The sequence below is a fragment of the Arachis ipaensis genome, chromosome B3 (assembly GCF_059453495.1).
Source record: "Arachis ipaensis isolate K30076 ecotype BB chromosome B3, ASM5945349v1, whole genome shotgun sequence".
NCBI lineage: Eukaryota > Viridiplantae > Streptophyta > Magnoliopsida > Fabales > Fabaceae > Arachis > Arachis ipaensis.
In genome coordinates, this window is record NC_142438.1 from 134,163,033 (window position 1) to 134,187,148 (window position 24,116).

Consider the following 24,116-nt stretch of genomic DNA (forward strand, 5'->3'; position numbering starts at 1 on the left):
CTTTCTTTATCCCACTTCTGGTGAGGTCTTTTCTTGTGAGCATAATTTCTTTTCCTTCTATATTTTTCCTTATTATCAAAATCTTGCCATTTACCTCTTCTGGGGTTATAATTTGTCGCATTTGCTTCAGGAAATGGGGCGGCGCCATCTGGGCGCGCTTCATGATTTCTTAAGAGCAACTCATTGTTGCGTTCAGCAACAAGAAAGCAAGAAATTAGCTCAAAATATTTTTTAAATTATTTTTCTCGATTGCTATTGCAGGAGCACATTCGAGGCATGGAAGGTCGATAAAGTTTTCTCTAACATATCGGGCTTGAAGAGGTATCACCGTCTTTTGATGATTGTACCTTTCTTCAAGGTCTTTCCACAGATCTGCAGGATCTTTTAATGTGGGATATTCATTTTTCAATCATACGTCAACATGACGACGAAGAAAAATCATAGCTTTGGCTTTATCCTTCTGGGATGCATTATTTTTCAGCCTTAATGGTATCTTCAATATCCATTGAATCAAAATGGATTTCAGCATCTAATATTCATGATAAATAATTGTTTCCAGATATATCAAGAGCATGAAATTCAAGATGAGAGAGCTTCGACATAATGAAAATTTGTTACCTGAGTCTTCCTAAAAATTTGATCAGAGTCTCGTGCTGATAACGTGTTGTAAAACAACTAAATAAATAAGGAAGATGTAAATATAAAATAAAATATATAAATAGAAGACTCTAGCATTAATATAATTAGCTCAGTAATAATTTATATATATACATTAATATTATATGTTGTAATATGTATATATATGTAAAGATAGAAAGAAGTATTAAAAGTAAAGAGAGAGAGAATTGCATTTGTTTTATTACTGTAAAGAGAGAAAGAGAGAGAAATGAAAATATTTGTAATTGTATGCTTGTCTTTTTCTCAGAGGCAAAGGCCTCTATTTATACATATATTGGGAGCTTAATTTCAACATGCATTTAATGTCATTTCTTCTTTGAAAATGTGAGTTTTACATGGGAATGGGCATCCACGTTGTTCGTTCTTATCACAACATAAATCATAATTCTAATTCTTAATTCCAACTGCCTCCCATTCTTCTTCCGCCTTGGCCGATCCGTTTTCCTTCCGCAAGAAGACCTGCAATTGAAGAAGTAGCTGAACTCAGAACCAAACGCTAATCTAAATTAGTGAATTCTGATTATATTAAAAAAAGATGAAAATATACATTATTTATAAGTTTTGGCTAATTTCAATTACTGATCCAATAAAGTTATAAACCAATATAAAAAAAAGAAAAAAAAAGGCTAAATCTTTTTTAATCCTTTTGTAATTGAAGAAATGAAAATAAAAATATGGACTAACCTTTGAATCACCGGCCAATTTTAAACTACTGCCCCTTTCTTCTTCTGCCTTGACTGAATGTTTTCTCCCTCCGCAAAAAGACCTGCAATTGAAGCAGCAACTAAACTCATAACCAAACACTGACTAAATTGGTGAATTCAATTATATTAAAAAAACATATAGTAATATACGTTATAAGTTTGCCCAACTTCAATTACTGATCCAATAAAGCTATAAACCAATATGAAGAAGAAGAAAAAAGGGACTCTAGTGAACAAATAACTGCTATGGTCAAGATACAGGCATCTCCTACTCTAATGTTAGTCAGCAATCTATTACTTGAATTATAGTCATGTAATAGTTATTCTCAAATGGAAAAGACTAAATCTTTCTTCTGCTATTGTAATTGAAGAAATGAAAATAAAAATTATCAAGTGAATGATTAGAATTAGGAATTCTATGATACTTATGAAAATTATTTCCGTCAGGGTTTAAATAAAAGGAATCATCCAGTTGCAAACTCTTTTAATATTTACCTTCAAATTGTGAGTTAATTAGGATAAAAAATGTCACTTTTATCAATATAAGGATGTTAAACCTTTTGTGAATATCAAATTCTGCTCTTTTAAACTGATTTACCTCACTCCTCACTTATCTTATGTAGCACAGATTTGGATATAAAATTTCTTTTATACATAAAACAAACATCATATAATAACATATAGGGTAAAGTATATTTTTTTTTCCTGAAGTTTGATAAAAGTTTTAAAAATATCCATAAATTTTATTTTGTTTCAATTTTATCCCAAAAGTTTTCGATTTGTATCAAATATACCCCTGACGGTTAATTTTTCAAAAAATTTAAGACCAATTCAATAACAATTTCATAAGAACAACCCTCAACACAAGCAAATCAAGCATAATTTTCATACATTATTGTTAGATTGGTCTTAAATTTTTTGAAAATTTAGCCGTCGAGGATATATTTGATACAAATTGAAAACTTTTGGGATAAAATTGAAACAAAATAAAACTTAAGGATATTTTTAAAACTTTTGTCAAACTTCAGAGGCAAAAAGTATACTTTACCCTAACATATATTATCATGTTCATCCACTTTATATACTAAAGAAAAATAAAAATAAAACACTAAGCAAAAAGAAAGAAAGAAAAAATACTAAGCTATTATGAGAAGAGCTAATCAAAATTTTGGATGCAATTAATTTTCTCTCACAAAGAAAAAATGTTACAACGAAAATAATGAATGTTTAAAAGAAGTTGTCAAAACAGAACAAAATGAGTGAAATATTTCTCATGAATGTTGAATATCTTATCTTTTTAGAATAGCCAAGTACTCTTTAAAGTACTCAAGTACTCTTTAGAGTATCTTATCTCTTTAAAGAATAAAAATCTCAAGAATGCACACATATATATCCTATATGATAAAAAGAATTAAAGTCATTTCAACACAATAAAATGATTTAAAATTTTATATATATGATGGAGGAAAATGGATAAACTTAGCCTCAAAGAATCATGTGTAGTAAGTAAATGTTACTCAAACAAACACACTTACATTTCCTTTAAAAGAGAAAAAGAAAGGGATAAAACACATGCAACTACATCTATACACAAAAAATTTATGCAATAGACACCATTACACTTACATTTAATCACTCAATATAGTAACCTAATTTATCATCGGATGAAACCAAAGCAACCCAATTCTTTTCTATTATTCTGTCCACCAAACATAAAAAATCTGCAAAACACTCGGTAAAATATAAGGGACAGTGATATTTGCTTTAAAATATAGATATCAAACATTTATTACGTAAAAAAAAGAAAGAAAAAATTATTACTCAATAAAACAAAAAAAATTAATTGGTCATCATTAAGTATAATCAAACAATTCATTACCAATCTTCAGCAAATAATTTCACAAAAGAAGATAACAACAATATAATTAGTAGTCAAAGGCTTGCTAAGCATATAGTATGCATCAATCACCCTTGCAGATTTTTTAGCATCGAAATCCCTTTCTTTCAAAACAAACGATATGATCAAACAAAAAATATTAGCTTCTCCTATAACTCATTCAAATATACAAACTTTTAAACTATTCACCAAAGAGTAGAGAGGCAAAGCAAAAAAAGTGCAAGAAAAACAAAGAAGATTATCCCAACAGACCGACCTAAGAATGTAAAAATCAGAATGCAATTTATTTTGCCAATCTTTATATTTTTCATCCAAATTCACACCCTCTATATCATACTTCTTCTCTCCCTATTTTAAAATTTGGGGACAAAGAGAAAACACTTCTTAATTTTAATTATTAGTTGAGAAAAAAATTATGATAGCATATTATCAATTTAAAAGGTAGCAATCATATTAGTTCTTGGACATAATCATCAATTTTACATAAATTTTGCTCCAAACATTAGTAGAACTCAATCCATATCATTCACAGAAAAATGACAAATTCAACTTAATCATTTTGGCCTATGATTAACACCCAAAAAGAAAGGTGTTTTGAGAAAACATATTTTAAAAAAAATAAAATGTAGTTTTGTTTTGAGTATACCTTGTTTTGTTTAAATCTTTTATGTCTTCAATGCTGATGTTAGTCCTGCATGCCCTCCATTAGGCCTTGACCACTTCCATCCATCCACCAAAGGTCCATTCCTGCCAACTGATCATAAAGCAAGCAAGTATCATTAAATTGCAGCTAAATGATAAGCAAAGGTGATACAATGAATACACAACACCATCACAATAAAAATACTTCTCCGACAAAATAACCTCTCAGGTTTTAGCAGCAACATGAAGTTCATCTTCTTTAATGAATTTAGTGAAGGATAAATGATCACACACTCACAAGGGATTGCTCGTCACAGACAGTTAATGAGCAAAATGTAAAAAGGTAAAAAAGTTATCAACTTTAAGGGTACCCAACATCATAAAAAGTAAAATTGGAACCAAATTTATAAAAAAATAGAGAGAAATGAGGGATGGGGTATCGATAAAATAGGAGTGTACCGATTACTTGAATTGGAGAGATGAAGCTTGAGGTCTAGGGATGAGAGTTCGATACCGTAGCTCAGCCATTTCCTAAGTTAAGTCCTCTACTTCCTCTTTGTCCTTTAACTTTTCTACTCGCAATTCTTCCTTGTTAGCCTTCAACTCCTGCACATCCAACCGGGTATGAAGGAATGCCGCCAGGGGTGCAGCGACAGCGACTTTAGCATCGTCACTATTTCTGCCCTCATCTCTATCATATCTGAACCCACAAAAAGAATATTAATAATGTTAATAATAAATCTCTCAAAAGCTAAACTGAAACAAAAATTGTGAGTGAAAAGACCTTGAGGAGCATCTTCGGTGTGGTAGAGGCATTTGAGGATGTCATTTTGAACTCTGATTTCAAATGAAAAAATTGCGCTCAAAATTTGGTGTTCAAATCCTGATTTGAAAGGAAAAGATCGCAATCAAATTGCTGCAAAGAGTGTTCTACTTCATTACCTGAGGGACAATGAGTTCTCAATCCATTGTTTACCCTAATCATCTAATCAGAAGCTAGCATTTTCATTTTTTTCCCTAAATGGTGGTTTTGGAATTGCTGCCGGATTAACTCTCTTCAAACAATTGGACAAAGATCTTCTCTAATAACCTTTCACCAGGTAAAAAGGTTTTGGCTTTTTGTTGAAGAGCGAAACACAAAAGAAAGAAAAGGTTTGGAAGACACTTGTCACTCTCTCAAAAATCATCTAACAGTGTAAACCATACATGTATTTATACATAAATACATCTATGGCTGATTTTAGTGGCTGATTTTAATGTACAAATAGCATTTATTTGTTTAAAAAAATACACAAAAATGATTGTGTGACGTGGCATTATGACAACCCCACCAACCGCAAATACCCTGTGAGATAGAGAGAGAGAGAGAGAGAGAGAGAGAGATAAGAGAAGAAAGAAATGGCAGTGCCATTGTTATGTCTTTGCTCCTTCTCACTCTCACCAACCCCATACACTACGCCTTCCATCTTTCATTCCTTCAATCCCAGCACCACTTTCCTCCGTTTCAAGCTCCATTCCACCCTGTAACTCTCTCTCCCTATCTTTCTATCTTTCTATCTCGTTTATCTGTAACCCAATTCACTTTTTTTGGCTTCTCTTTTATTCAGATTTCACTCCACAATACCCATGTCTCAAGGTATTATATTTCCTTTCATTTCTACGCCTATTCTTGAATTTCAGACGTGGGTTGTTTTCATCTACTTGTTTCATTGGGTGTTTCTTTTCTATACGTCAATGTGCTCTGCCTTCAATTCAAAGTAGTTTTTTTTTTTTTTTTTATGTTCTTTGCACAAGGAGATAAAATGACTCCCTATGAAGAAGCATTGGAGGCCTTGTCTTCTCTGATCACTAGACGCACTCGTGTTGGTGATGTCAATTTAGAGGAACGATTCAACGTGCTGTTTGAGTACGTGAAGGTATGGTGTTTGTGAATTTGCTTCTGAAATACTTGGCCATTTTCTTGGGACATGCTTAGTTGCTTGGTGATGTTGACAAAATGGCGTGCCGTTGATTGCATAGATGCTAGATTTGGAGGAGGCGATTTCAAATATGAAGATCATCCATGTAGCCGGCACTAAAGGGAAGGTACTTTCTTTTTTACTTTGATGGTTGCTCGGGACTGAAGGCATGTTAAGGGCACTTGAATCGTTCATTGCCTTGATGCTCACTTGCTCTCTCTACTTTCTTTTATCTGTTAAAGTTGCTAAGACTTGAAACTTAACTGCTTTTGATAATTAACTTTATATAGTTTTGGAATTTATGCTGTATTCTATTCAGTGAGAAGTTGAATTTTGTGGTCTCAAACCGAGGTCTAGCTATGGATTCTAGTCTTTATCCAGCTGTACTTTTAGTGTTTACTCTTGCATTTGTAATGAATTACACCGTGTTTTCACAGGGATCTACATGCACTTTCACAGAGTCTATTTTACGAAACTGTGGTTTTCGCACTGGGCTCTTTACTTCTCCTCACCTAATTGATATCCGAGAAAGATTTCGTTTAGATGGGTGAGTATTTCAATTTCACAGATTGATTTCTTTCCTTTTACTATGAGTAAGTCTATTTGTTATTATGCATATTAGTACGATTTTTGTAACAAACTTACCTTTTACATCGCTATTCGGTAATTACTTTACCATAACATCATCACCCTTGAAATCTATGCTTTTATCCAATTTCATATACCTACTAAATTACATTGTATGATGTATTTGAATTCAGATAACTAGTGCACTCTAATTTATTAGCATTATTCTTGCTTCTGCAGTCTGGAAATCTCTGAAGAGAAATTTTTGGCATACTTCTGGTGGTGTTATGATAGACTAAAGGTATCTTTCTGTGAGTAAATACTTGATTAAAAATTTAAAATATTTATCGTAGAAGGTCTTTTAAGGTGTAAACAAGATTATGCTTTTCTTTCTTTTGTTCTCTTTATATTCTGAACCAGACAAGTTGTCTTTCTACTCCCATTGAACTACTGGTACATTTTCTGATTTATCCTTGCAGTCTATGAACTACTTTATTTATAACTGTTAAGAGCGAAAAGATGGATATTTTCTGTGAAATGCATTGAAGTTTTGAAGCAATTTTATTTTTACTACTTTTGGATCATTTCATTGATTTTGGAGGATCAATGATTTTCTGAGCATGTTGATATTACTCAAAGTGATTAATGTTAATATTTTATTATCCGAGTGCATCTGGATCAATAAAAAAGAAATGGTTTAATTACAAGTATGATAATCCTAGCACAGCCAACTTCTGTTCTCCGCACTTTCAATAAAATCTTCTATTTTCATAGTCCCAATTTCAATTTGCATGACAACAATACCATACTATTAAACTAATACATGCCTGATCATCAAAGTGTTCACTTCAAAATGATGTTTTCGGACTCTGGTAAAACTTTTATATCTAGATGTGCTTGCTTATAGTGTTAACATAGCTGGAGTCTTATTTCGGGATGTACAGGAGAAAACTGATGACAAGGTTCCAATGCCTCCTTTCTTCCACTTCCTTGCTTTACTTGCCTTCAAGATATTTTCAGCTGAGCAGGTTTCATTACCTTGCCTTGAATTGCTACACATAATGCTCCATACCGATAATAATATGTGTACATTTTTCCTACAAATGAACAAAACTTATTTTATTATCACATTTCATGTAGGTAGATGTTTCCATAATGGAAGTTGGTTTAGGTGGCAAGTATGATGCAACAAATGTGGTATGTATAATCATTTCAGCAGAAATTTGTTGGTTTCTAGAATATTGCCACTATCAAGCTGTTTGAATAGTTACTATTCTGGAACAAGATCATGTGGTGTGTCGATATTTCAGGTGCAGGCACCAGTTGTGTGTGGTATAACATCCCTTGGGTATGATCACATGGAGATTCTTGGTAAGTGTTATATTTTTATAATATGGGAACCGCTATTTGATGTGTTTTAATGAAAATCATGAAATAGCATGAGATATAATAACCAACTTATATTTGCCATGATATGCATTGCCTTCCCATACTGAGCAGCCTAATATCTCATTTGCTGGTGAAATATGTAACTTGCCACAAGTTACATAGGTGAATGATGGGATGCCTTTTTACCTGTTAATGACAAATATTTACTATCATATGCTGGAATTTAATTTGTTAACCTAAGTGATGGTATGTCCGACTGCAAGAAAATGGGAAAATAATTAGACCTTTTAAGAAGTTTTATTGTATGTGTGAAGTATTATTTTTTAAACTTCATGTTGCATAGCTACTTATTTTGTCTAACCAATTGGGTTTACTGTTATCTGTGGGATTCCATTAACAGGGAATACTCTTGGAGAAATTGCTGGTGAGAAGGCCGGTATCTTCAAGGTAAGTTTAGAATAAAAAAGTTTCTACTTCTTTTCTAATGAAGAGGAGAGCCTGCTGCTAAAAACCAAGGCTATCAAGAGTGTAAACCATCTACTTTAATAAGAGTTGTGTTCATACCCAGCTGATAAAGGACTCATCATAGCCCTTCACCATTTCGGTTCCTTCTTTTTGTAAAGAAAAAATAACAACTCCATTTGAAGTTTATATCAACAATGTCCTCTGTCATGTGCAGCAAACCTGTGATAATATCTTTCTTTTCTTTATACTTTCCTACCTTTCCATGTAATACCCAATGCTGAGTTTGAATCTTTTCATCCTAAAGAATTTTTTTTTACACATTTTATAATTTAATGTAGCATCGGATTCCAGCTTTTACTGTGCCTCAGCCTGATGAAGCAATGCATGTACTTAAAGAGAAGGCTTCTCGGTTAAATGTAAGTAAATTCTTCTATGTTCCTCCAGAATTTAATCAGAACAACTAATACCTAAACATGAGTTTGTCTCATGAAATTCCGATAAGAGGATATTAGTTGGTGAACGTTTATTTTACAATAATATTACAACTTAATTATGTTTATTAATTGGCTGCATTACTTGTAACCTTACCAAATTTGGGAAGCAAATTTCGTCATTGTTTTTTATCCCATGTACTTGAATCTTGAACTATCTGTTTATATGTACATGACTTAATTGCCCTGCCCAAAGATGCGTCCTATGATTGTGTTGGTACATCTGCTTGCTCTGTCAAATGGATGATATATTGTTATACCATATAGAACTGTGGTTGTCCTTTTTTGTGTAGCTTTACTCTTTGGTTCTCATGTTCAATCAGCTCAAAAGATCCTGTTAACTATAGGTACCTCTTCAAGTGGTTAACCCGGTAGATGCCAAATTGCTAAATGGTTCAACACTGGGGCTTGAAGGTGAGCATCAATATACAAATGCTGGTCTTGCTGTCGCGTTATGCTCTATGTGGCTGAAGATGACCGGGCATCTTCAAGACACTAATTTGGAACAAACAGTGAGTTGTTAACAAGAAAATAGTTTGATTTTGACCCTTTACTTTCTTTTCCTTTTTGTGCCCTTTCTTTTCATGCTGCTGAAGTGATTCACCTACATGCATGAAGCAACACACTTTGCCAGAGCCATTCATAAAAGGGTTAGCAACTGCAAGTCTGCAAGGAAGGGCCCAGATTGTTCCTGATCAACACGTCAACAATGAAGCCTCAAATGAACTTGTCTTCTTTCTAGATGGGGCTCATAGTCCTGAAAGCATGGAAGCATGTGCAAGGTGGTTTACTCTTGCCATTAAGGGCCAGGACCAGACTTCGTTTCATCAGAAACTGGATAATTCTAAGTTCTCTACAGGAATGGTGAAGATGAATATAGGTGAAAGAGACCATAAAAAATCCACACAGGTAGAGTATATTGATTTTAAATATTTTCAAAATGATCTCTTATTGATGTTCAGCAAGTACAAGCTTAAAAATTTGCAGTCAAAGTTTGATATCTGTCAAATAGTTTAAAAGGTTAAATCTGATTCACAATGTCTCTTGAACATATCCCGTTGCCATGCACACAAATTCAACAAATGTCTTTGTGCCATTAAAATGAAAAATTGTAGAACAAGTTGCTTTGTAGAAAAAAAAAATGCTAGCATAAAACTCTTGGAAGCAAATTGCATGGCTCAATTACCGAAAGCATGTCTATAAGAAATACAAAGATCAGGTGAGATGGGATGTAAATGCTAATGTTTTGACTGATATTGTTGCTGTGACATGGAACTTCTTTAAATCATTGAATTCTATGCAGATTTTGCTGTTCAATTGTATGTCTGTTCGAGATCCACAGTTGCTTCTTCCTCAATTGATGAAAACATGTGCTGATCATGGTGCGCAAATCTGGACTTTGCTAGAATATGGTTACATCATGATATATAACATGAACAATTATGATTAAGATTGCATAATTAAAAAATGTTTAGTAAGTAAGTGATCTTCTCCTCATTTAGTTCTGTGATTATTTAGTTCCATATGGAGGAAAATGTGATGCTGAATATTTTATATGACCAACCATTATGATTAAGAACTAAAGAGCTAAACTGAAATTATAGGTGTCTACTTCAGAAAGGCTCTCTTTGTGCCTGCTTTATCAATGTACCACAAAGTTGGATCTCATGCTTTAACCCCGACCGATACTAACATTAACCTGTCATGGCAGTTAACTCTTCAAAGAGTGTGGGAAAGTCTCATGCAAGGGAACAAAGGTATATGATACAAATTACAACATCTATTTGAGTTTCGTTTCCAAGTTTTGGGAAATGACAATTTTTATTTTCCTGACTCTTAAGTTGCTTCTGATCCGCTGGCTTAGTAGGCAAGAGTACTGATGCCGCTTCAGAGGAATTAAAAGATGATATGGGGATGAGTGCCAATAATTTCGAACACAGCGCAGTGTTTCCCTCGTTGCCGGTGGCTATCAAGTGGCTTAGGGATAGAGTACAACAGAATCAATCAACTCGTTTTCAGGTAATCCTATACATTGATAATTCATGAATAGCTTATACAAATGAGCATGTATACTGAGATTTATCTTAACGAAAATGATTGCTCGAGTTTGATACTAAGACTTGAGTAATAGTTGAAATGCAACTCTAGTGTTATTGTCAATTTTTATTTTTCAAATTTTATTATTTATACATAGTATAGGATGTAACTGCAACATTTGTGTGGTAAATAATACAATACATACATCAGGTACTTGTAACTGGTTCTATACATCTTGTTGGTGACGTGTTGAAATTAATCAAGAAGTGATCAAGTGCCACCGTGCCAACTATTCTAAGATCTTGTCCCACAAGAGATCCCTCTCAATCATTCAGTATCCATTGAGGATTTGAAGAGCTATCACACATCGTTGGAAACTGCTAACACAATGTTTTCAACACAAGCAACCGACTAACCATCTTGGTTTTGGACAATTTATTGTAGATGAAGCTTGGTGGTTTATTTCAAGATGAGGCTGGTTTGGGTTTCCTAGTGGGATGTCTTTCAATTTTTTTTAATTTGATTCTTGTAGTTGAAAAGGTGAAAGATGGATTAAGGAACATGGATAAAAGATAATCCACCTACCTAGTCTAGGGTCTTATTTGCACATAAACTTCATTAAGTTGTCACTATCATACTAATGCTTTCAACAATCAACATGTTTGGATTCATAATGCCAACTCTTTACAAGAATGCCCTTTGTGATTGTGTTATATATATATTGAAAGATGCTGAAACTAAAGAATAAAAATAAAAATGTTATAAAATGATACTATTGTGGATGTCATGGAGTATGGAGCATTATCATACATAATAGAGTATGAAACATTATCAATTAATGAAGCATGAATTTTCATAGTGTATTTTCACTAATTAGTAAGTAGGTTAGGTAAATAATATTCTATTATTATTTAATTCAAAACCTTCATTTATATCCTAAAGAGAAGGTTTCAAGACACATCAAATTTACAAGTTTACAAGTTTACATTATCTTAATTCTAATGTTGAATTCTTGTGTAACATTTTTGTGTAATAGAAAATATATTCTCATAAATTACTACGTGTTATATTGTGAGGAACTGAGAATATCATCAAGATACAATTCTTTATATTCTCATATATAAATTTTTATCTTTATTTATCTATGTTCATCATACTTTCACAATAAAAAGACGATAAATACAAGGTAGGTTATATCGTATAAGAAAATAACTTTTTTTCGAGCATAATTTCAAAGGCTCTGTCAATGATTACTATTGGCTTTTCTGGAGGGTCTTGTGGTAAACACCTTATGTTGCTGCTATGAACAAAATTAACTAATTGTAAAAGAGTAAAAGTCCTCTCCGGTCCCTAATTATTTATGAAAAGGACCTGGTACCTCCTGACCATTAGAAAATAACAACGCGGTTCTTATCCATTCTCTCTGTGTAATCGAAAGGATCCTCTTGTCAGTCTTTGGGTAAAAAATAACCGGAAGAACCTAATTGCCAGGAGGCGCCGAAAAAGCCTTTCGATCCCACGGAGAGAATGGATAAGGACTGCGTTATTATTTTCTAATAGTCAAAGAGCATCAAATCCTTTTCATAAATAGTTAGGAACTCGGGAGGGGTTTTACTCATTGTAAAAAGATAGAGCTAATTGCTGAAGTTATGAAAAGTGAAAACAGAAAACTATAGTAAGAGTTTTCACTCTACAATGACTAATGTGTACTTACAACAAAGTAATGGGCCTCGGCTCCAAACTATGGCCCAATATGATTCGAGTTAGTTTTCAGTTAGAGACGTTGACCGTTGAAAAGCAACGGTTTTGTGAGCTTTTGACTTTTTGTTCAAGTGCAATAGAATAATCCCAAATCCGAATCTAGGGATTCAGAATTCTGATCCAAAACCAATCATCCTCACAAGTCGCATTTCCCGTTTCCCCCCAATGATTGGCGCTGCCACCGTGAGACTGAGCTGCGAGACGTTGCTGCTGTGAGTTTGCGTTCCATGGAAGAGTCATACACCACCGGCCTCCCCACCAGCCATTTGGCCGGTTCTGTTCCGGTGAGTCCTCCTTCTCCTCTTCCTAGCAGTTGAAGTGGTTTTATATAATTTGGAATTAAATTTTATTAAGTTATTTGATGCCAATGAACTTTTCTGATCACTATTCCTGTTTGAGAATCAGGCTGTCACAGCTGGAGAAAAGAGTACTACGAAACAAGATGGTATGTAACTATAGCATTAATTTTTTTAAATTTTTTCAATTGGAGCTGTGTATTATTGTAATGCCTTGCGTTGAAGCTTGGTTCCCCTGATAATGGATGCAGCCCCTTTGGCAAATATGCAAACATTCCCTTCCAGCAATGCAGGAGGAAGAAGAGGACAAGTATATCAACCTATTACAGCTCAAACTGCTGGTATATCAATCTTATCTATCATACTTCTTTACAACCAAATATGAGATGCATGTTTCTATTTGTAGCTCTTGTTTTCTGGTGTTATATTCTTGACAATTGACATGCTACATACCTTGGTATGTCTTCAGTATTTTTTTGTCGACGGATGGATTATATCAAAGGAGAAAAGGTAAACCTCAATCTTGTCTCTAAACAAAAACATGGACATCAAATTAGTTCCTCAGGATTTGAAAGTAACAAATTTGTCCTTCATCATTCAGTTTTTTATGCTAGGATTAATCTGTTACCCTTTTTCTGAATTGTGAGGGAATTTGTCATTTCCAAATCTGTCACTCTTCCATGTGTTTGGCCAAGGATGAGATTGGGAGTCTGAAAAGTTGGGGTGAACTTGAGCATATGGATCCCAACTAATTAACCTCGTTTCTAGATTCTAAGTAATCTTCTGTTGTATCGGTTGACCTAGAGAAGATTCATACTGCTGATTTATGCTGCAGTCAGATATAAGACTGATTCTAATTCTGTATTTTTATTGCAACTTAATTCATAATAGTGCCATTCATTCCTGTCCAAAAAAATGCCATTCACTGATCTTTAATTTGTTGATCGGTGCAGAATCATTTGAGCAGCAGCCAACAACTAACTGGCAGGGAGTTTTTAGTGTCTCATCTTACTCACAGTATTTCAATGTGGACACGGATGTTGTTGTAGACAGAATGATATGTTCCTTGAATCCAGTCCGTGATGATTTTTTCAGCAAGATAGATGCTAACCCTGATTTGTGAGTTTTGACTTTTGACTCGTGCAGCACTCCTGCTATGATTTCAATAATCAAAACTAAGTTACCGGTTTGGTTCAGATGTGAAAATATTATGCATCAAGCAAAAATAGAACTGCTACCATAACATTTACTGGGAGAATGCTGCCTGTTTGCTTCTGCCATTTGCTTTCTCTTCATTTTATCATTTCCTCATCTTGGTCCTGTGTGTGCCTTGTTCTCGCCCACAATAAATGTCAAAAGTCAAAACCATTCACTTCCGTAACCATGGTTTGGAAAAATGGGTGTCACGTACGAAAAATACACAATAAATTCAATTATGGGAAGAATATTTTGCTTTTTGAATACTGATGGTCTATGATTGAAAACATACATTTTTTTCCTTCCCATCACCCTAGCCCATAAAGCATAAGCGCATCACTTTCTACTTGTCCTTATCATCCCATCACAGAGAAGCAGACACAGTTGAAATTTTACCACTCACAAATATATGCTGCCACTCATGGAAAAAGGAATAATGAAAGTACAGTTCTTAAAATAACCACCTTGATAAATTAAAGTTTTGTATGCCTAACGGGGATACTAACCTTTTATGATATGGACTTAGACTGTGGAGTTAGGCAATGGCCTTTCCCTCTTTTAGATCCACGTTAAATGAGCATCTTGTAATGCCATGTTTTTCTATTATTGTAGGTATGGAACGGTATGGATCTCAACAACATTGGTTTTTATTCTTTCCTCAGTGGGAAACCTTGCTACATACTTTTCAGTGAAAAAAGCTAATGACTGGAACTTTGATGTCAGTTATGTGCATTCAGCTGCATGGTCCATATACGGCTATGTCTTAGTGGTCCCAATGGCATACCACTTCTATCTTCAGTACATGCGTTCAAATACTAACCTTGTACGCTTTTGGTGCCTGTGGGGATACTCCCTTACCATTTTCGTCATGTCCTCTGTAAGTTTCTGTTTTCTACATATGGCATATTGTGTAATTAATCTTGTATGCACCATTGCTGAGATTCCCCCACCCCCCACCCCCTTTTGTACTAATTCATATTTCGGGTGCTGGAGATGTGATCCTATATGGAAAAGTTTCTCTCAGTACAAGTTCATGTTCCTGTTCTGTTCAATATAATAGCTATAAGGCTCAGATTGGATAGCCATGACATGCATTTTATTTTATTATATATTATAAAATGTTTTCATGATACATTGTTATTTATCATCTTAAATGTTCAAGCTTCAAATGTACATTGTGACAGAAACTTTTGTGTAATTAACTAGCTACTTATGATTTGAGATGTGTTGTCTTCCATGTTTCTAATGCTCATTACTTGTGATATTTTCAGTTTTTATTGCTTATCCCAGTTGGGGTTCTGCGGTGGATGATAATAATCACCTCTGGTGGTGCCTCAGCTACCTTTGTTGCCTTGAACCTGAAATCCTTCATCCAAGAAAATGATCTTTCAATGGCTGTAATTGCTGCATTTGGATTGCAAATAGCTTTAGCAGTCTTCATCAAGGTTCGGTTCTTTGCATAGCTAAATGGGGCTGCAGCGCTGCAGAATAATACCCCCAAATTAAACAACAATCATTGTTAGCCTACTCCACTGAGTAACTTTCTTTAACACATGACTGGAATTGTCTGCATCATCAGAATTGGTTTTTGTATTTTGGATGATGATGGATGCAAGAAGAGCTACAAAGAAGTTTTCTTGGGCTCTCTACAATATTATTTGTTTTTGTTTTTTCCAATCATTACTATTTATTATTATTATTTTATTATTTTATTTTTTTGTGGGAGGAGAGAGGGGGGGAACAATTGTGGGTGTGTAGTATTTGCATTTAAAAGTTTCCATCTTTTTGTAAACATATCGGATCTCTTATTTAATTTCATGTCTTTGGTGAAAGCTAAAATGTATGTAAATGTCTCTCGTTTTAGCACAAATTTGCCACGGTAAACAGTAATACACATTCATTTTAGACAATTGTTTTAGAACAATATAAATTTATATATATTTAAACACCATTTTTACTATCATTAGATTAAACTGTAGAATTTTCTCATTTGTTATTCATCTATTTTACTTGTCCATTGTTAAATCTAAAAGATGTCTAAAGAGACAACAAATTTGGTACGCAAATAACATCTATTATTTTTGTTAACAAGAATGTGAGGAGGGAGGGTCCTATATTACGGAATATCTATCGCTATTCATATTCCATACGTCAAAGCAAGGAAGATATATCAAAATGAGTTTTCTAAGTATCACAGATACTAAAATTTTGAAAGGATTCATTGCTTTTAACTTTTAAAAACTAAAATGATGTGATAGACATTAAATTATGCCTATTAAAATGGTAGCAGATTTAACAATGATGATCTCATCAACTCAAAACAAAACAAGGTGGTCACCGTTCACTAGTCATCTTATCTTAAACTTTGCTTTAGATGTTGGAACTTGAATGGAAGTGTTTAACACTTAACATGTGTATTACGGAGTGTGGTTTGAACTCAAGCCCACTTTTTTACACGGTGATGGCAGATATACTTCGAATCTTCAATCAACGTTTATATTTTGTCGTCTTACCAACTTAACTTGGCTCCCAAGTAAAACTAAAGTATGTAGTTAGGCACATAATAATTATGAGATAAAATGTGCATAATAACGAGCGTTTGAATCGGAGAAATTAGAATGATTGCAAGCTCCTCTAATAAAGACTTTTTGGAAAAAAAACTGAGAGAGATTTACAAATAAATAAAAGATTCTGAAATTCCATCCACTTGTATTATATATACATGAATGAATAGTTTTTTGTACAAGTTTAATAACATGGATGAATTATAATTTCTTATTATGACAGTTGGCTCAACAACGTACACGGTGTTGACTCAAAAGCTCATTATGCTTAAAAAATAAAATGCTTTTATATTAAAATTAAAATTTAAAACCCCCCAAACTTTGTTATATTTAATTTTGATTTATTACCAGTAAAGTAATGATGTATAAGATTGTGTTTGGTTTTAAAAATAGAATAAAACAAAATTAAAAATAAAATATAAAAAATAAAGACACAAAAATTAATATTTTTATATTTTATTTTATGATAAATTAAAATAAATTATCAAAGTCAAATTTATTCTATTTTGTTCATTTAAAAAATTTTAAAAATATATAATTATAAAAAATTAATAATAATAAAAAAATTAAAAAATAATATTTTTTATTAATATTTTTTTATCAAAATAAATATAAAATATACTAATTAAGTATCTTTAAATATAATTTCTATATTTATATCTCATTCGTCAGAGACAGGATCTTATGCCTCTATGTCTCCATCTCATGTTTCATGCCAATAAACAAGCGCAGCTTAAATCATATGCAACAGTCAGAGAAAAAAAAGAGAGTAAATAGTAAATATGGTTTATTTTCTGTAATTGCAGTTACACCCTTGTAATTTATAAATACATATCATAAGAAAATTTAGTCACATTGAAAATTGATTCACCCGTGTTGTAGTTGGTGATAGCCGCGACTGCTTTCTCTTTCTTCTTCTCTCTTCTCTCTCTTCGGAGTTTGGAGTTTTATCTGTGTGGAGCAGGCGCTGAACCACACTTTGGTGGCTGCAAAAATGGAGAACGTGGATCCTTCGCGAGATTTTGTCAAAGACGTGAAGCGCATAGTCATCAAGGTCCCTCTCTCACTCGATTCTCTTCATTCATCTCTGTTTATTATCACGGGGCAATGCTATAGGCCCAAGCATGCAACCATTGCCGATGCAAATGGGGATTTAAGGTTTCCTTTGTTTCCATTGTTGTAAGGTTGGAACTGCTGTTGTTACCCGCAAAGATGGACGCTTGGCAGTTGGAAAATTAGGTGCACTTTGTGAACAGGTTACTTCTCTAATCTCTAATTCCATGCATTATCCTACACTTATGCCATCTTCCTTTTTTTTTTGTTTTGTTTTTTTGAGAACTAAAAATTGGATTTTTATTAACAAATGGCAGATTAAGGAACTTAACTCTCTGGGATATGAGGTTATTTTGGTCTCTTCTGGTGCTGTTGGCCTTGGACGCCAAAGGCTTAAATACAGGAAATTAGTTAATAGCAGGTAAGCTAAACTGTTCCAAATTGTGGCTACAAATTTCATCATTGTTATTATTTGCCACATAATTTTTGGGGCTTGAAGGTGGTTGAGATGTTCATTTACATGGGTGCTCTTTTATGAGCTCTTTGCAGCTTTGCTGACCTTGAGAAGCCACAGCTTGAGCTTGATGGCAAGGCGTGTGCCGCAGTTGGACAAAGCAGCCTCATGGCTATTTATGATTCCTTGTTTAGTCAGGTAATTAATGATTGGTGTTCATTTAATGTATGATCATAACTGTCCATTTCATTTTGGTATTTATATGAATTTGGTCAAGTTGACAATTCAACGATGTTCTGTTGTGTTGTGTTACTCTTTCTCTACTTGCCTTGCAGCTGGATGTCACATCTGCTCAGCTTCTTGTTACAGACAACGATTTTAGAGACAGAGATTTTAGAAAGCAACTTACTGAAACGGTGAAGTCATTGTTGGCACTTAAAGTTATTCCTGTTTTCAACGAGAATGATGCTGTCAGTACTAGGAAAGCTCCATATGAGGTTTGTTATTCTCCTTCTTGCCAAAATTTGTTGACTATGCCGAACTTAACCCCGGATCTGATTGTTTCATGCTTTGCTCTGTTATGCACAACTAGTGGCTGTAAGTTTAATATAGAACTAGGCTTATGCTAGCAAGGATCTGAAACTAGAATTGTGTTTATTTTCCCATTCATTGATTTCATGAGCTTTATATTAGACTTATATATTGATCCTATATCCAGGGTTCTCTTTGGATTCATCTGTGTGGTAAAAGTTATCTACTATTTTGTCCACAAGCTTAATACCACCTGTATATAATCAAAATTAAATCGTTAGAGTTCCCGGCGATTTCTTCAAACTTTTGTATTAAATTTATACCATATAAATGCCTTATACTTGTACCATTGTATCATTTATGCCATTGAAGTACTTAAAATGTTACCAACTATTTCCTGCAGGATTCTTCTGGAATATTTTGGGATAATGACAGTTTATCAGCTTTGTTGGCCTTGGAGTTAAAAGCTGATCTTCTTGTTTTGTTGAGTGATGTAGAGGGTCTTTACAGTGGGCCTCCAAGTGATCCACAGTCAAAGCTCATTCATACATACATCAAAGAAAAACACCAAAATGAAATTACTTTCGGAGACAAGTCTAGGGTGGGAAGAGGTGGAATGACAGCCAAAGTGAAGGCTTCTGTTCATGCTGCTGAAGCTGGCATTCCTGTGATTATTACCAGGTACACTATTTCTGTTTCGTTTATTTTATTTTTTGAAAGTATCATTGTTGAAGGCAATAGGCAATTTTCAATAATACCATTTCAGTAAGAATATTTTATCGAAGTCATGACTTGTGAACACACTAATTTTTCAAACAATAGAAACAATAAGAAATCTATTGTATTAGCTACTTAATACCTACTCTGTTTTATTCTCATCTTTGGAATTTTGTTTTTCCTTGATTCTGCTACCTTTTTTATCTTTTCAGTGGGTATGCGGCAGAAAATATCATTAAAGTTCTCCAAGGACAACGTATTGGAACACTCTTCCATAAAGATGCACATAAGTGGGCACCAGTTAAAGAGGTGGATGCACGGGAAATGGCAGTTGCAGCTCGGGACTGTTCCAGACGACTTCAGGTTTCGTTTTTATCTTCACATTCAGCGAAATGTGTGATAAATCATGGATATTACTAGATTTAGTGTACCGTTCCCAGTTCAGCATTATAATCTAATGATCTTACTTTACAGGCCTTACCTTCAGAGGAGAGGAAACAAATTATGTTAAATATAGCTGATGCCTTGGAAGCAAATGAAAAGGAAATCAGGACTGAAAATGAAGCTGATGTTGCTGCTGCACAAGAAGCAGGATATGAGAAATCCTTGGTTGCTAGGCTGGTCTTAAAACCTGGGAAGGCAAGACAATTCAACTAAAGAAAAAATTATTTAAATACTGTATAATTATTTGAATCTTAGCAAACTACAATTCCTGATGATAAATATGTTAACTAACAGATTACAAGCCTTGCAAACAACATGCGAACTATTGCAAACATGGACGATCCAATTGGTCGAGTGTTAAAACGAACCGAGGTAATGACAACTCTATTCTGGAAATGTACATTACTGGCTATTGTGAATGTGATTATTCTTCCAAGGTCACTCTGAGTAGAACCAGTTGCCTTCGACTTATTGTAATTGTTAGAGTTTCCGGTTTTATTTGCAGTTGTGTAAGGCAGATATCCAAATCATGTGAACGTGATTTTTGCTTGGTCATAAAGGACACTGCTTTGATTTTTAGACCAAGTTTTTCATGGATACCATTGATTGTTCAAAATTTTAATGATAGTTAATTATTTATGGTCTGTCTGAGTTCTTAAAACTTCTGTTTGCCTTTTAGCTTGCAGATGGGCTAATTTTAGAGAAGACATCATCTCCTATAGGAGTTCTCTTAATTGTTTTTGAATCTCGCCCTGATGCACTTGTACAGGTGAATTGAACATTTTTTTTTTCAATTTTTCTCCCAACTTTCTCGTAGAACCTACTTAATCGTTGTCGCTTTCAATTGGTCATGGCTGTTATTATGTGTCATTCCTGTTTAGTGGGCTGTTAAAACGATTACATAAGTGGCAACCAGGACTTTCTTTATCATCTGAACTTGTTTAGATTTAAGCAGTTTCTAGATTTTATGTTATTTTATGCATATTCTAAGCTGCTGGCCTCACCCGAGCAGATAGCTTCTTTGGCAATCCGGAGTGGTAACGGGCTTCTCTTGAAAGGAGGCAAGGAGGCTAAGCGATCAAATGCAATTTTACACAAAGTTTGGTTTCAAATTTAAATGATTATTGCAAATTATTTTAGTTTAAACTTTCTATTTTGTTTGACAGTTCTCTTTTCTTTTCTTTTCCTTTTTTTACCCCGTAATTTAACATCTTTGACACTGCAGGTAATTACTGAGGCCATACCTGATACTGTTGGCGGAAAACTTATTGGACTCGTTACAACAAGAGCAGAGATCCCAGAGCTACTTAAGGCAAGTACACAATAGAGATTAATTTCTGAGTTTCCTTATACACTTGCTTACTGTATTTTAAAAAAAAAAAAGAAAAAGAAAAAAGAAGGCGGCTTACTGTAAAGATTGGCAATATTATCTAAAATTGGAATTGGCAACTTGCACTCTGTTTATCTTTCAGCTGGATGATGTAATTGATCTGGTGATTCCTAGAGGCAGCAACCAACTTGTTTCTCAGATAAAGAGTTCCACTAAAATTCCTGTTCTAGGTCATGCTGGTAAGGACTTTCTACTTGATATGCAAGCAAATTCCTGATTCTGGTAGGCGTAAAGAATTCAAGAGATTATCATAATAAACCCTCGTCATTGCCAACCAGATGGAATTTGTCATGTCTATATTGATAAATCTGCTAACTTGGAGATGGCAAGGCGGATTGTTCTGGATGCAAAAATAGATTATCCAGCAGGCTGTAATGCCATGGTAATTTGTGTATTGGAGGATGATGCAAACTTGATTTGCCACCTATTTTTCTTTCTCATTTGTCACTGTTTGATTTGAACTTTTAGGAAACACTTCTTGTTCACAAGGACTTAGCAGATAAAAATTGGCTCAATGATATTATTGTTGACTTGCGAACAGAAGGTAGGACCTCAAGCGAATATTTCATTTTATTAGACTGCTAAATTATATGACTGACTATTTTTTCTGTAAATTTAAAGGGTGGTTTCTTCAAGTCCATTTAATTGCAATCATTCCAACTGCCAAGTGTATTTTGTGATTCATAATTGTCTCTGGAATGGCTAAATGATGTAAAATTTATGCAGGTGTTACATTATATGGAGGACCCAAGGCAAGCTCTCTGTTAAATATTCCACAGGCACGATCGTTTCATCATGAGTACAGTTCGTTGGCCTGCACTATTGAAATTGTGGATGATGTGTATGCAGCTATTGACCATATAAATCTTTATGGAAGGCATGTTACCCCTTATTTCTTGATAAGAAACATGTTGAATCATAATTTATTTCTGTGTATTTTCCCTCTGTTCCACTTCAAATTAGATCTGTGGTAATTCAGTGAGCTTACATGAAAATTTTGTTGCAATTTCTCCGTTGTGGCAGTGCGCATACTGATTCCATCGTCGCGGAAGATCATGAAGTGGCTGATGCTTTTCTACACCAAGTTGACAGGTAATATTTGGAACATCTGTATTTTGCTTTTCCTTTCAAGTTATCTACTTTGCTGTATGCCATTATTATGTGTAGTTTCGTAATAAGTATCTTGCAAATAATTTTTGCTATATATTGGCAGTGCTGCTGTTTTTCACAATGCTAGTACAAGATTCAGTGATGGGGCGCGATTTGGATTAGGCGCAGAGGTTCATATTGTTTCTATTCTTTGAATAATCTCTGACACTAAGTTTGCTGATTTGAACAATGCATAATTCTTTCATGTATCGATAGGTTGGAATAAGTACAAGCAGGATTCATGCTCGGGGCCCTGTAGGAGTTGATGGCTTGTTAACAACCAGATGGTATGAATTGATGATCAATATAATACTTATGGAGTAAAAAAGATTATAGTTTCTTTACAACTAGCAATTGCATTCACTCAGTTACCCTCTTATTTAGTTAGTATGATCAATTTCAAGGACATGAACTAAAACTTAGGGAAGGTGCAGAAAATTGGGAAGTAGATTTATCAGCTATGAATATATAACAAACATACCTGATAGGCTTATACAAGATCATAACTGATACTGGAACTATTAATTTGGTTGTGCAGGATTCTAAAAGGGAGTGGACAAATAGTTGATGGTGACAAAGCAGTTAGTTACACTCATAGAGACCTTACTGCTACTTGATTTGTAGTTGTAGCTACAAATTCACATCATTCTCAAGAAGGGATAGGATGCTTGGAGGCGATTGGGTTGTCCTTTAGAGTGTGGCAGAAATTGTATAATTCAATAGAGGGAGGGAGGGCGGGATATCTGTGTTATGTATTGTTGCTTATCCGTTCATTGTGTTATGTTGTATACGCATTGTTAGGAAATTTATGTTCTTTGTTTAGGATTCTTTTTATTCTTATTATTTTCAAGTGACATGATAATAGCTCTGTTTGTTAATGCAAATAAAAAAGATGATTTTATTGCTCTTGAAGGTTTGGTTTGTAATAGGATAGAAAAGAGGGGGAAAGAGCGAAGTGGATTAAATCAAAACTTTTATTTTTATTTTTTGCTATCCACGGTATTTTCCAACCTGACAAAATAAGAACTAATCCGTGAACTAATCCGTCACGGATCTGAACACTCTTTCATAAGTATAAATAGTTGGCATTGTTTGATGTTTGATCTATATCGTCGACTCCATTTGGTAGGATAAAGTTTTGTTGTTTTTGTTTAAATAATAGCATAAAGCTTCTATTAAATCACTCTTCTACCTTAGCCCATGACAACAATAAAGACGTTTCACGACCCACAAATTCAGCCCAACAGAATACACAAATTAAATGATAATTTAGTCTTTATCTTATTTTATAGTTATCTTTATCTTTATCTATATCTTATCTTTATCTACTTTTATCTTTCATAGGCCAATACTCTATATATACTTAATTTTACCTTCATAGTTTACAATTTATTCAATCAACAATCAATAAAATTTCTTCATCTTTTTCTTTCACAGTTCTTTTATTTTCCTATTCTTTCACAATTTTATTATGGTATCAGAGCTCCTCTTGAGCTCTGTTGACATCCATGGATCAAGGAGAAAGGGCACACCAGCAACTTCATCCGGAGTCTCTTTTGGACCTTTCGTCAGCCCAACACTTTTCTTTCATGGCACTTCCTTTCAATGAAGAAGCTCGTCCTTCAAATCAACTTGAGCTTCTGCCAAGTCCAACTACTCATTATCTTTGTTCTTTCAATACCTTTTCTACTGTTAACAATTCTTCAAATCGAGATTCATTCTTGAATACTTG

At 33.9% G+C, this 24,116-nt stretch overlaps 3 protein-coding genes across 10 annotated transcripts; all 3 read left to right on the forward strand.

The window, feature by feature from the left end:
- The first annotated feature begins 5,233 nt into the window (after window positions 1-5,233).
- On the forward strand, window positions 5,234-11,521 carry LOC107631304 (folylpolyglutamate synthase). Of its 8 annotated transcripts, none has more exons than XM_016334708.3 (17): window positions 5,234-5,444; window positions 5,529-5,557; window positions 5,716-5,837; window positions 5,941-6,006; window positions 6,317-6,426; window positions 6,687-6,747; window positions 7,391-7,474; window positions 7,587-7,643; window positions 7,757-7,817; window positions 8,236-8,282; window positions 8,639-8,716; window positions 9,139-9,303; window positions 9,410-9,700; window positions 10,095-10,173; window positions 10,396-10,548; window positions 10,656-10,810; window positions 11,039-11,521. In XM_016334708.3, exons 1-17 carry the CDS (start codon window positions 5,320-5,322, stop codon window positions 11,096-11,098), a joined length of 1,743 nt encoding a protein of 580 aa, XP_016190194.1. In that variant the 5' UTR covers window positions 5,234-5,319; the 3' UTR covers window positions 11,099-11,521. The 8 variants fall into 8 exon arrangements, 5 of the variants coding, with proteins under 5 accessions (XP_016190194.1, XP_016190195.1, XP_016190199.1 ...); XM_016334709.3 differs by having other exon boundaries at window positions 10,659-10,810; XR_015907341.1 differs by having other exon boundaries at window positions 5,276-5,444; window positions 10,503-10,548.
- Window positions 11,522-12,627: 1,106 nt separating this feature from the next.
- LOC107631305 (uncharacterized) lies at window positions 12,628-15,758 on the forward strand. Its single transcript, XM_016334714.3, has 6 exons — window positions 12,628-12,873; window positions 12,995-13,034; window positions 13,137-13,226; window positions 13,839-14,004; window positions 14,695-14,959; window positions 15,354-15,758. The coding sequence occupies exons 1-6, from the start codon at window positions 12,817-12,819 to the stop codon at window positions 15,543-15,545; spliced, it is 810 nt and encodes a 269-aa protein (XP_016190200.1). The 5' UTR covers window positions 12,628-12,816; the 3' UTR covers window positions 15,546-15,758.
- A 1,737-nt stretch (window positions 15,759-17,495) lies between these two features.
- Window positions 17,496-23,297, forward strand: LOC107631303 (delta-1-pyrroline-5-carboxylate synthase). The gene is made up of 20 exons (XM_088508403.1): window positions 17,496-17,700; window positions 17,831-17,902; window positions 18,017-18,120; window positions 18,249-18,351; window positions 18,489-18,650; window positions 19,088-19,365; window positions 19,614-19,764; window positions 19,876-20,040; window positions 20,140-20,217; window positions 20,525-20,614; window positions 20,858-20,944; window positions 21,071-21,157; window positions 21,318-21,414; window positions 21,514-21,617; window positions 21,704-21,779; window positions 21,962-22,112; window positions 22,259-22,327; window positions 22,449-22,515; window positions 22,601-22,671; window positions 22,923-23,297. The coding sequence occupies exons 1-20, from the start codon at window positions 17,641-17,643 to the stop codon at window positions 22,999-23,001; spliced, it is 2,151 nt and encodes a 716-aa protein (XP_088364529.1). The 5' UTR covers window positions 17,496-17,640; the 3' UTR covers window positions 23,002-23,297.
- Window positions 23,298-24,116: the final 819 nt, after the last annotated feature.

Excerpts from the sequence above, each read along its gene's own strand:
- LOC107631305 (XM_016334714.3), top strand. The coding sequence starts at position 12,817 with ATGGAAGAGTCATACACCACCGGCCTCCCCACCAGCCATTTGGCCGGT. Across the intron at positions 12,874-12,994 it reads ATTTGGCCGGTTCTGTTCCG|GCTGTCACAGCTGGAGAAAA; the intron begins GTGAGTCCTCCT and ends TTTGAGAATCAG. Across the intron at positions 14,005-14,694 it reads ATAGATGCTAACCCTGATTT|GTATGGAACGGTATGGATCT; the intron begins GTGAGTTTTGAC and ends CTATTATTGTAG.
- LOC107631303 (XM_088508403.1), top strand. The coding sequence starts at position 17,641 with ATGGAGAACGTGGATCCTTCGCGAGATTTTGTCAAAGACGTGAAGCGC. Across the intron at positions 18,651-19,087 it reads CTAGGAAAGCTCCATATGAG|GATTCTTCTGGAATATTTTG; the intron begins GTTTGTTATTCT and ends TATTTCCTGCAG. Across the intron at positions 19,765-19,875 it reads ACTGTTCCAGACGACTTCAG|GCCTTACCTTCAGAGGAGAG; the intron begins GTTTCGTTTTTA and ends CTTACTTTACAG.
- LOC107631304 (XM_016334708.3), top strand. The coding sequence starts at position 5,320 with ATGGCAGTGCCATTGTTATGTCTTTGCTCCTTCTCACTCTCACCAACC. Across the intron at positions 6,748-7,390 it reads GGTGTTATGATAGACTAAAG|GAGAAAACTGATGACAAGGT; the intron begins GTATCTTTCTGT and ends CGGGATGTACAG. Across the intron at positions 10,549-10,655 it reads TCTCATGCAAGGGAACAAAG|TAGGCAAGAGTACTGATGCC; the intron begins GTATATGATACA and ends CCGCTGGCTTAG.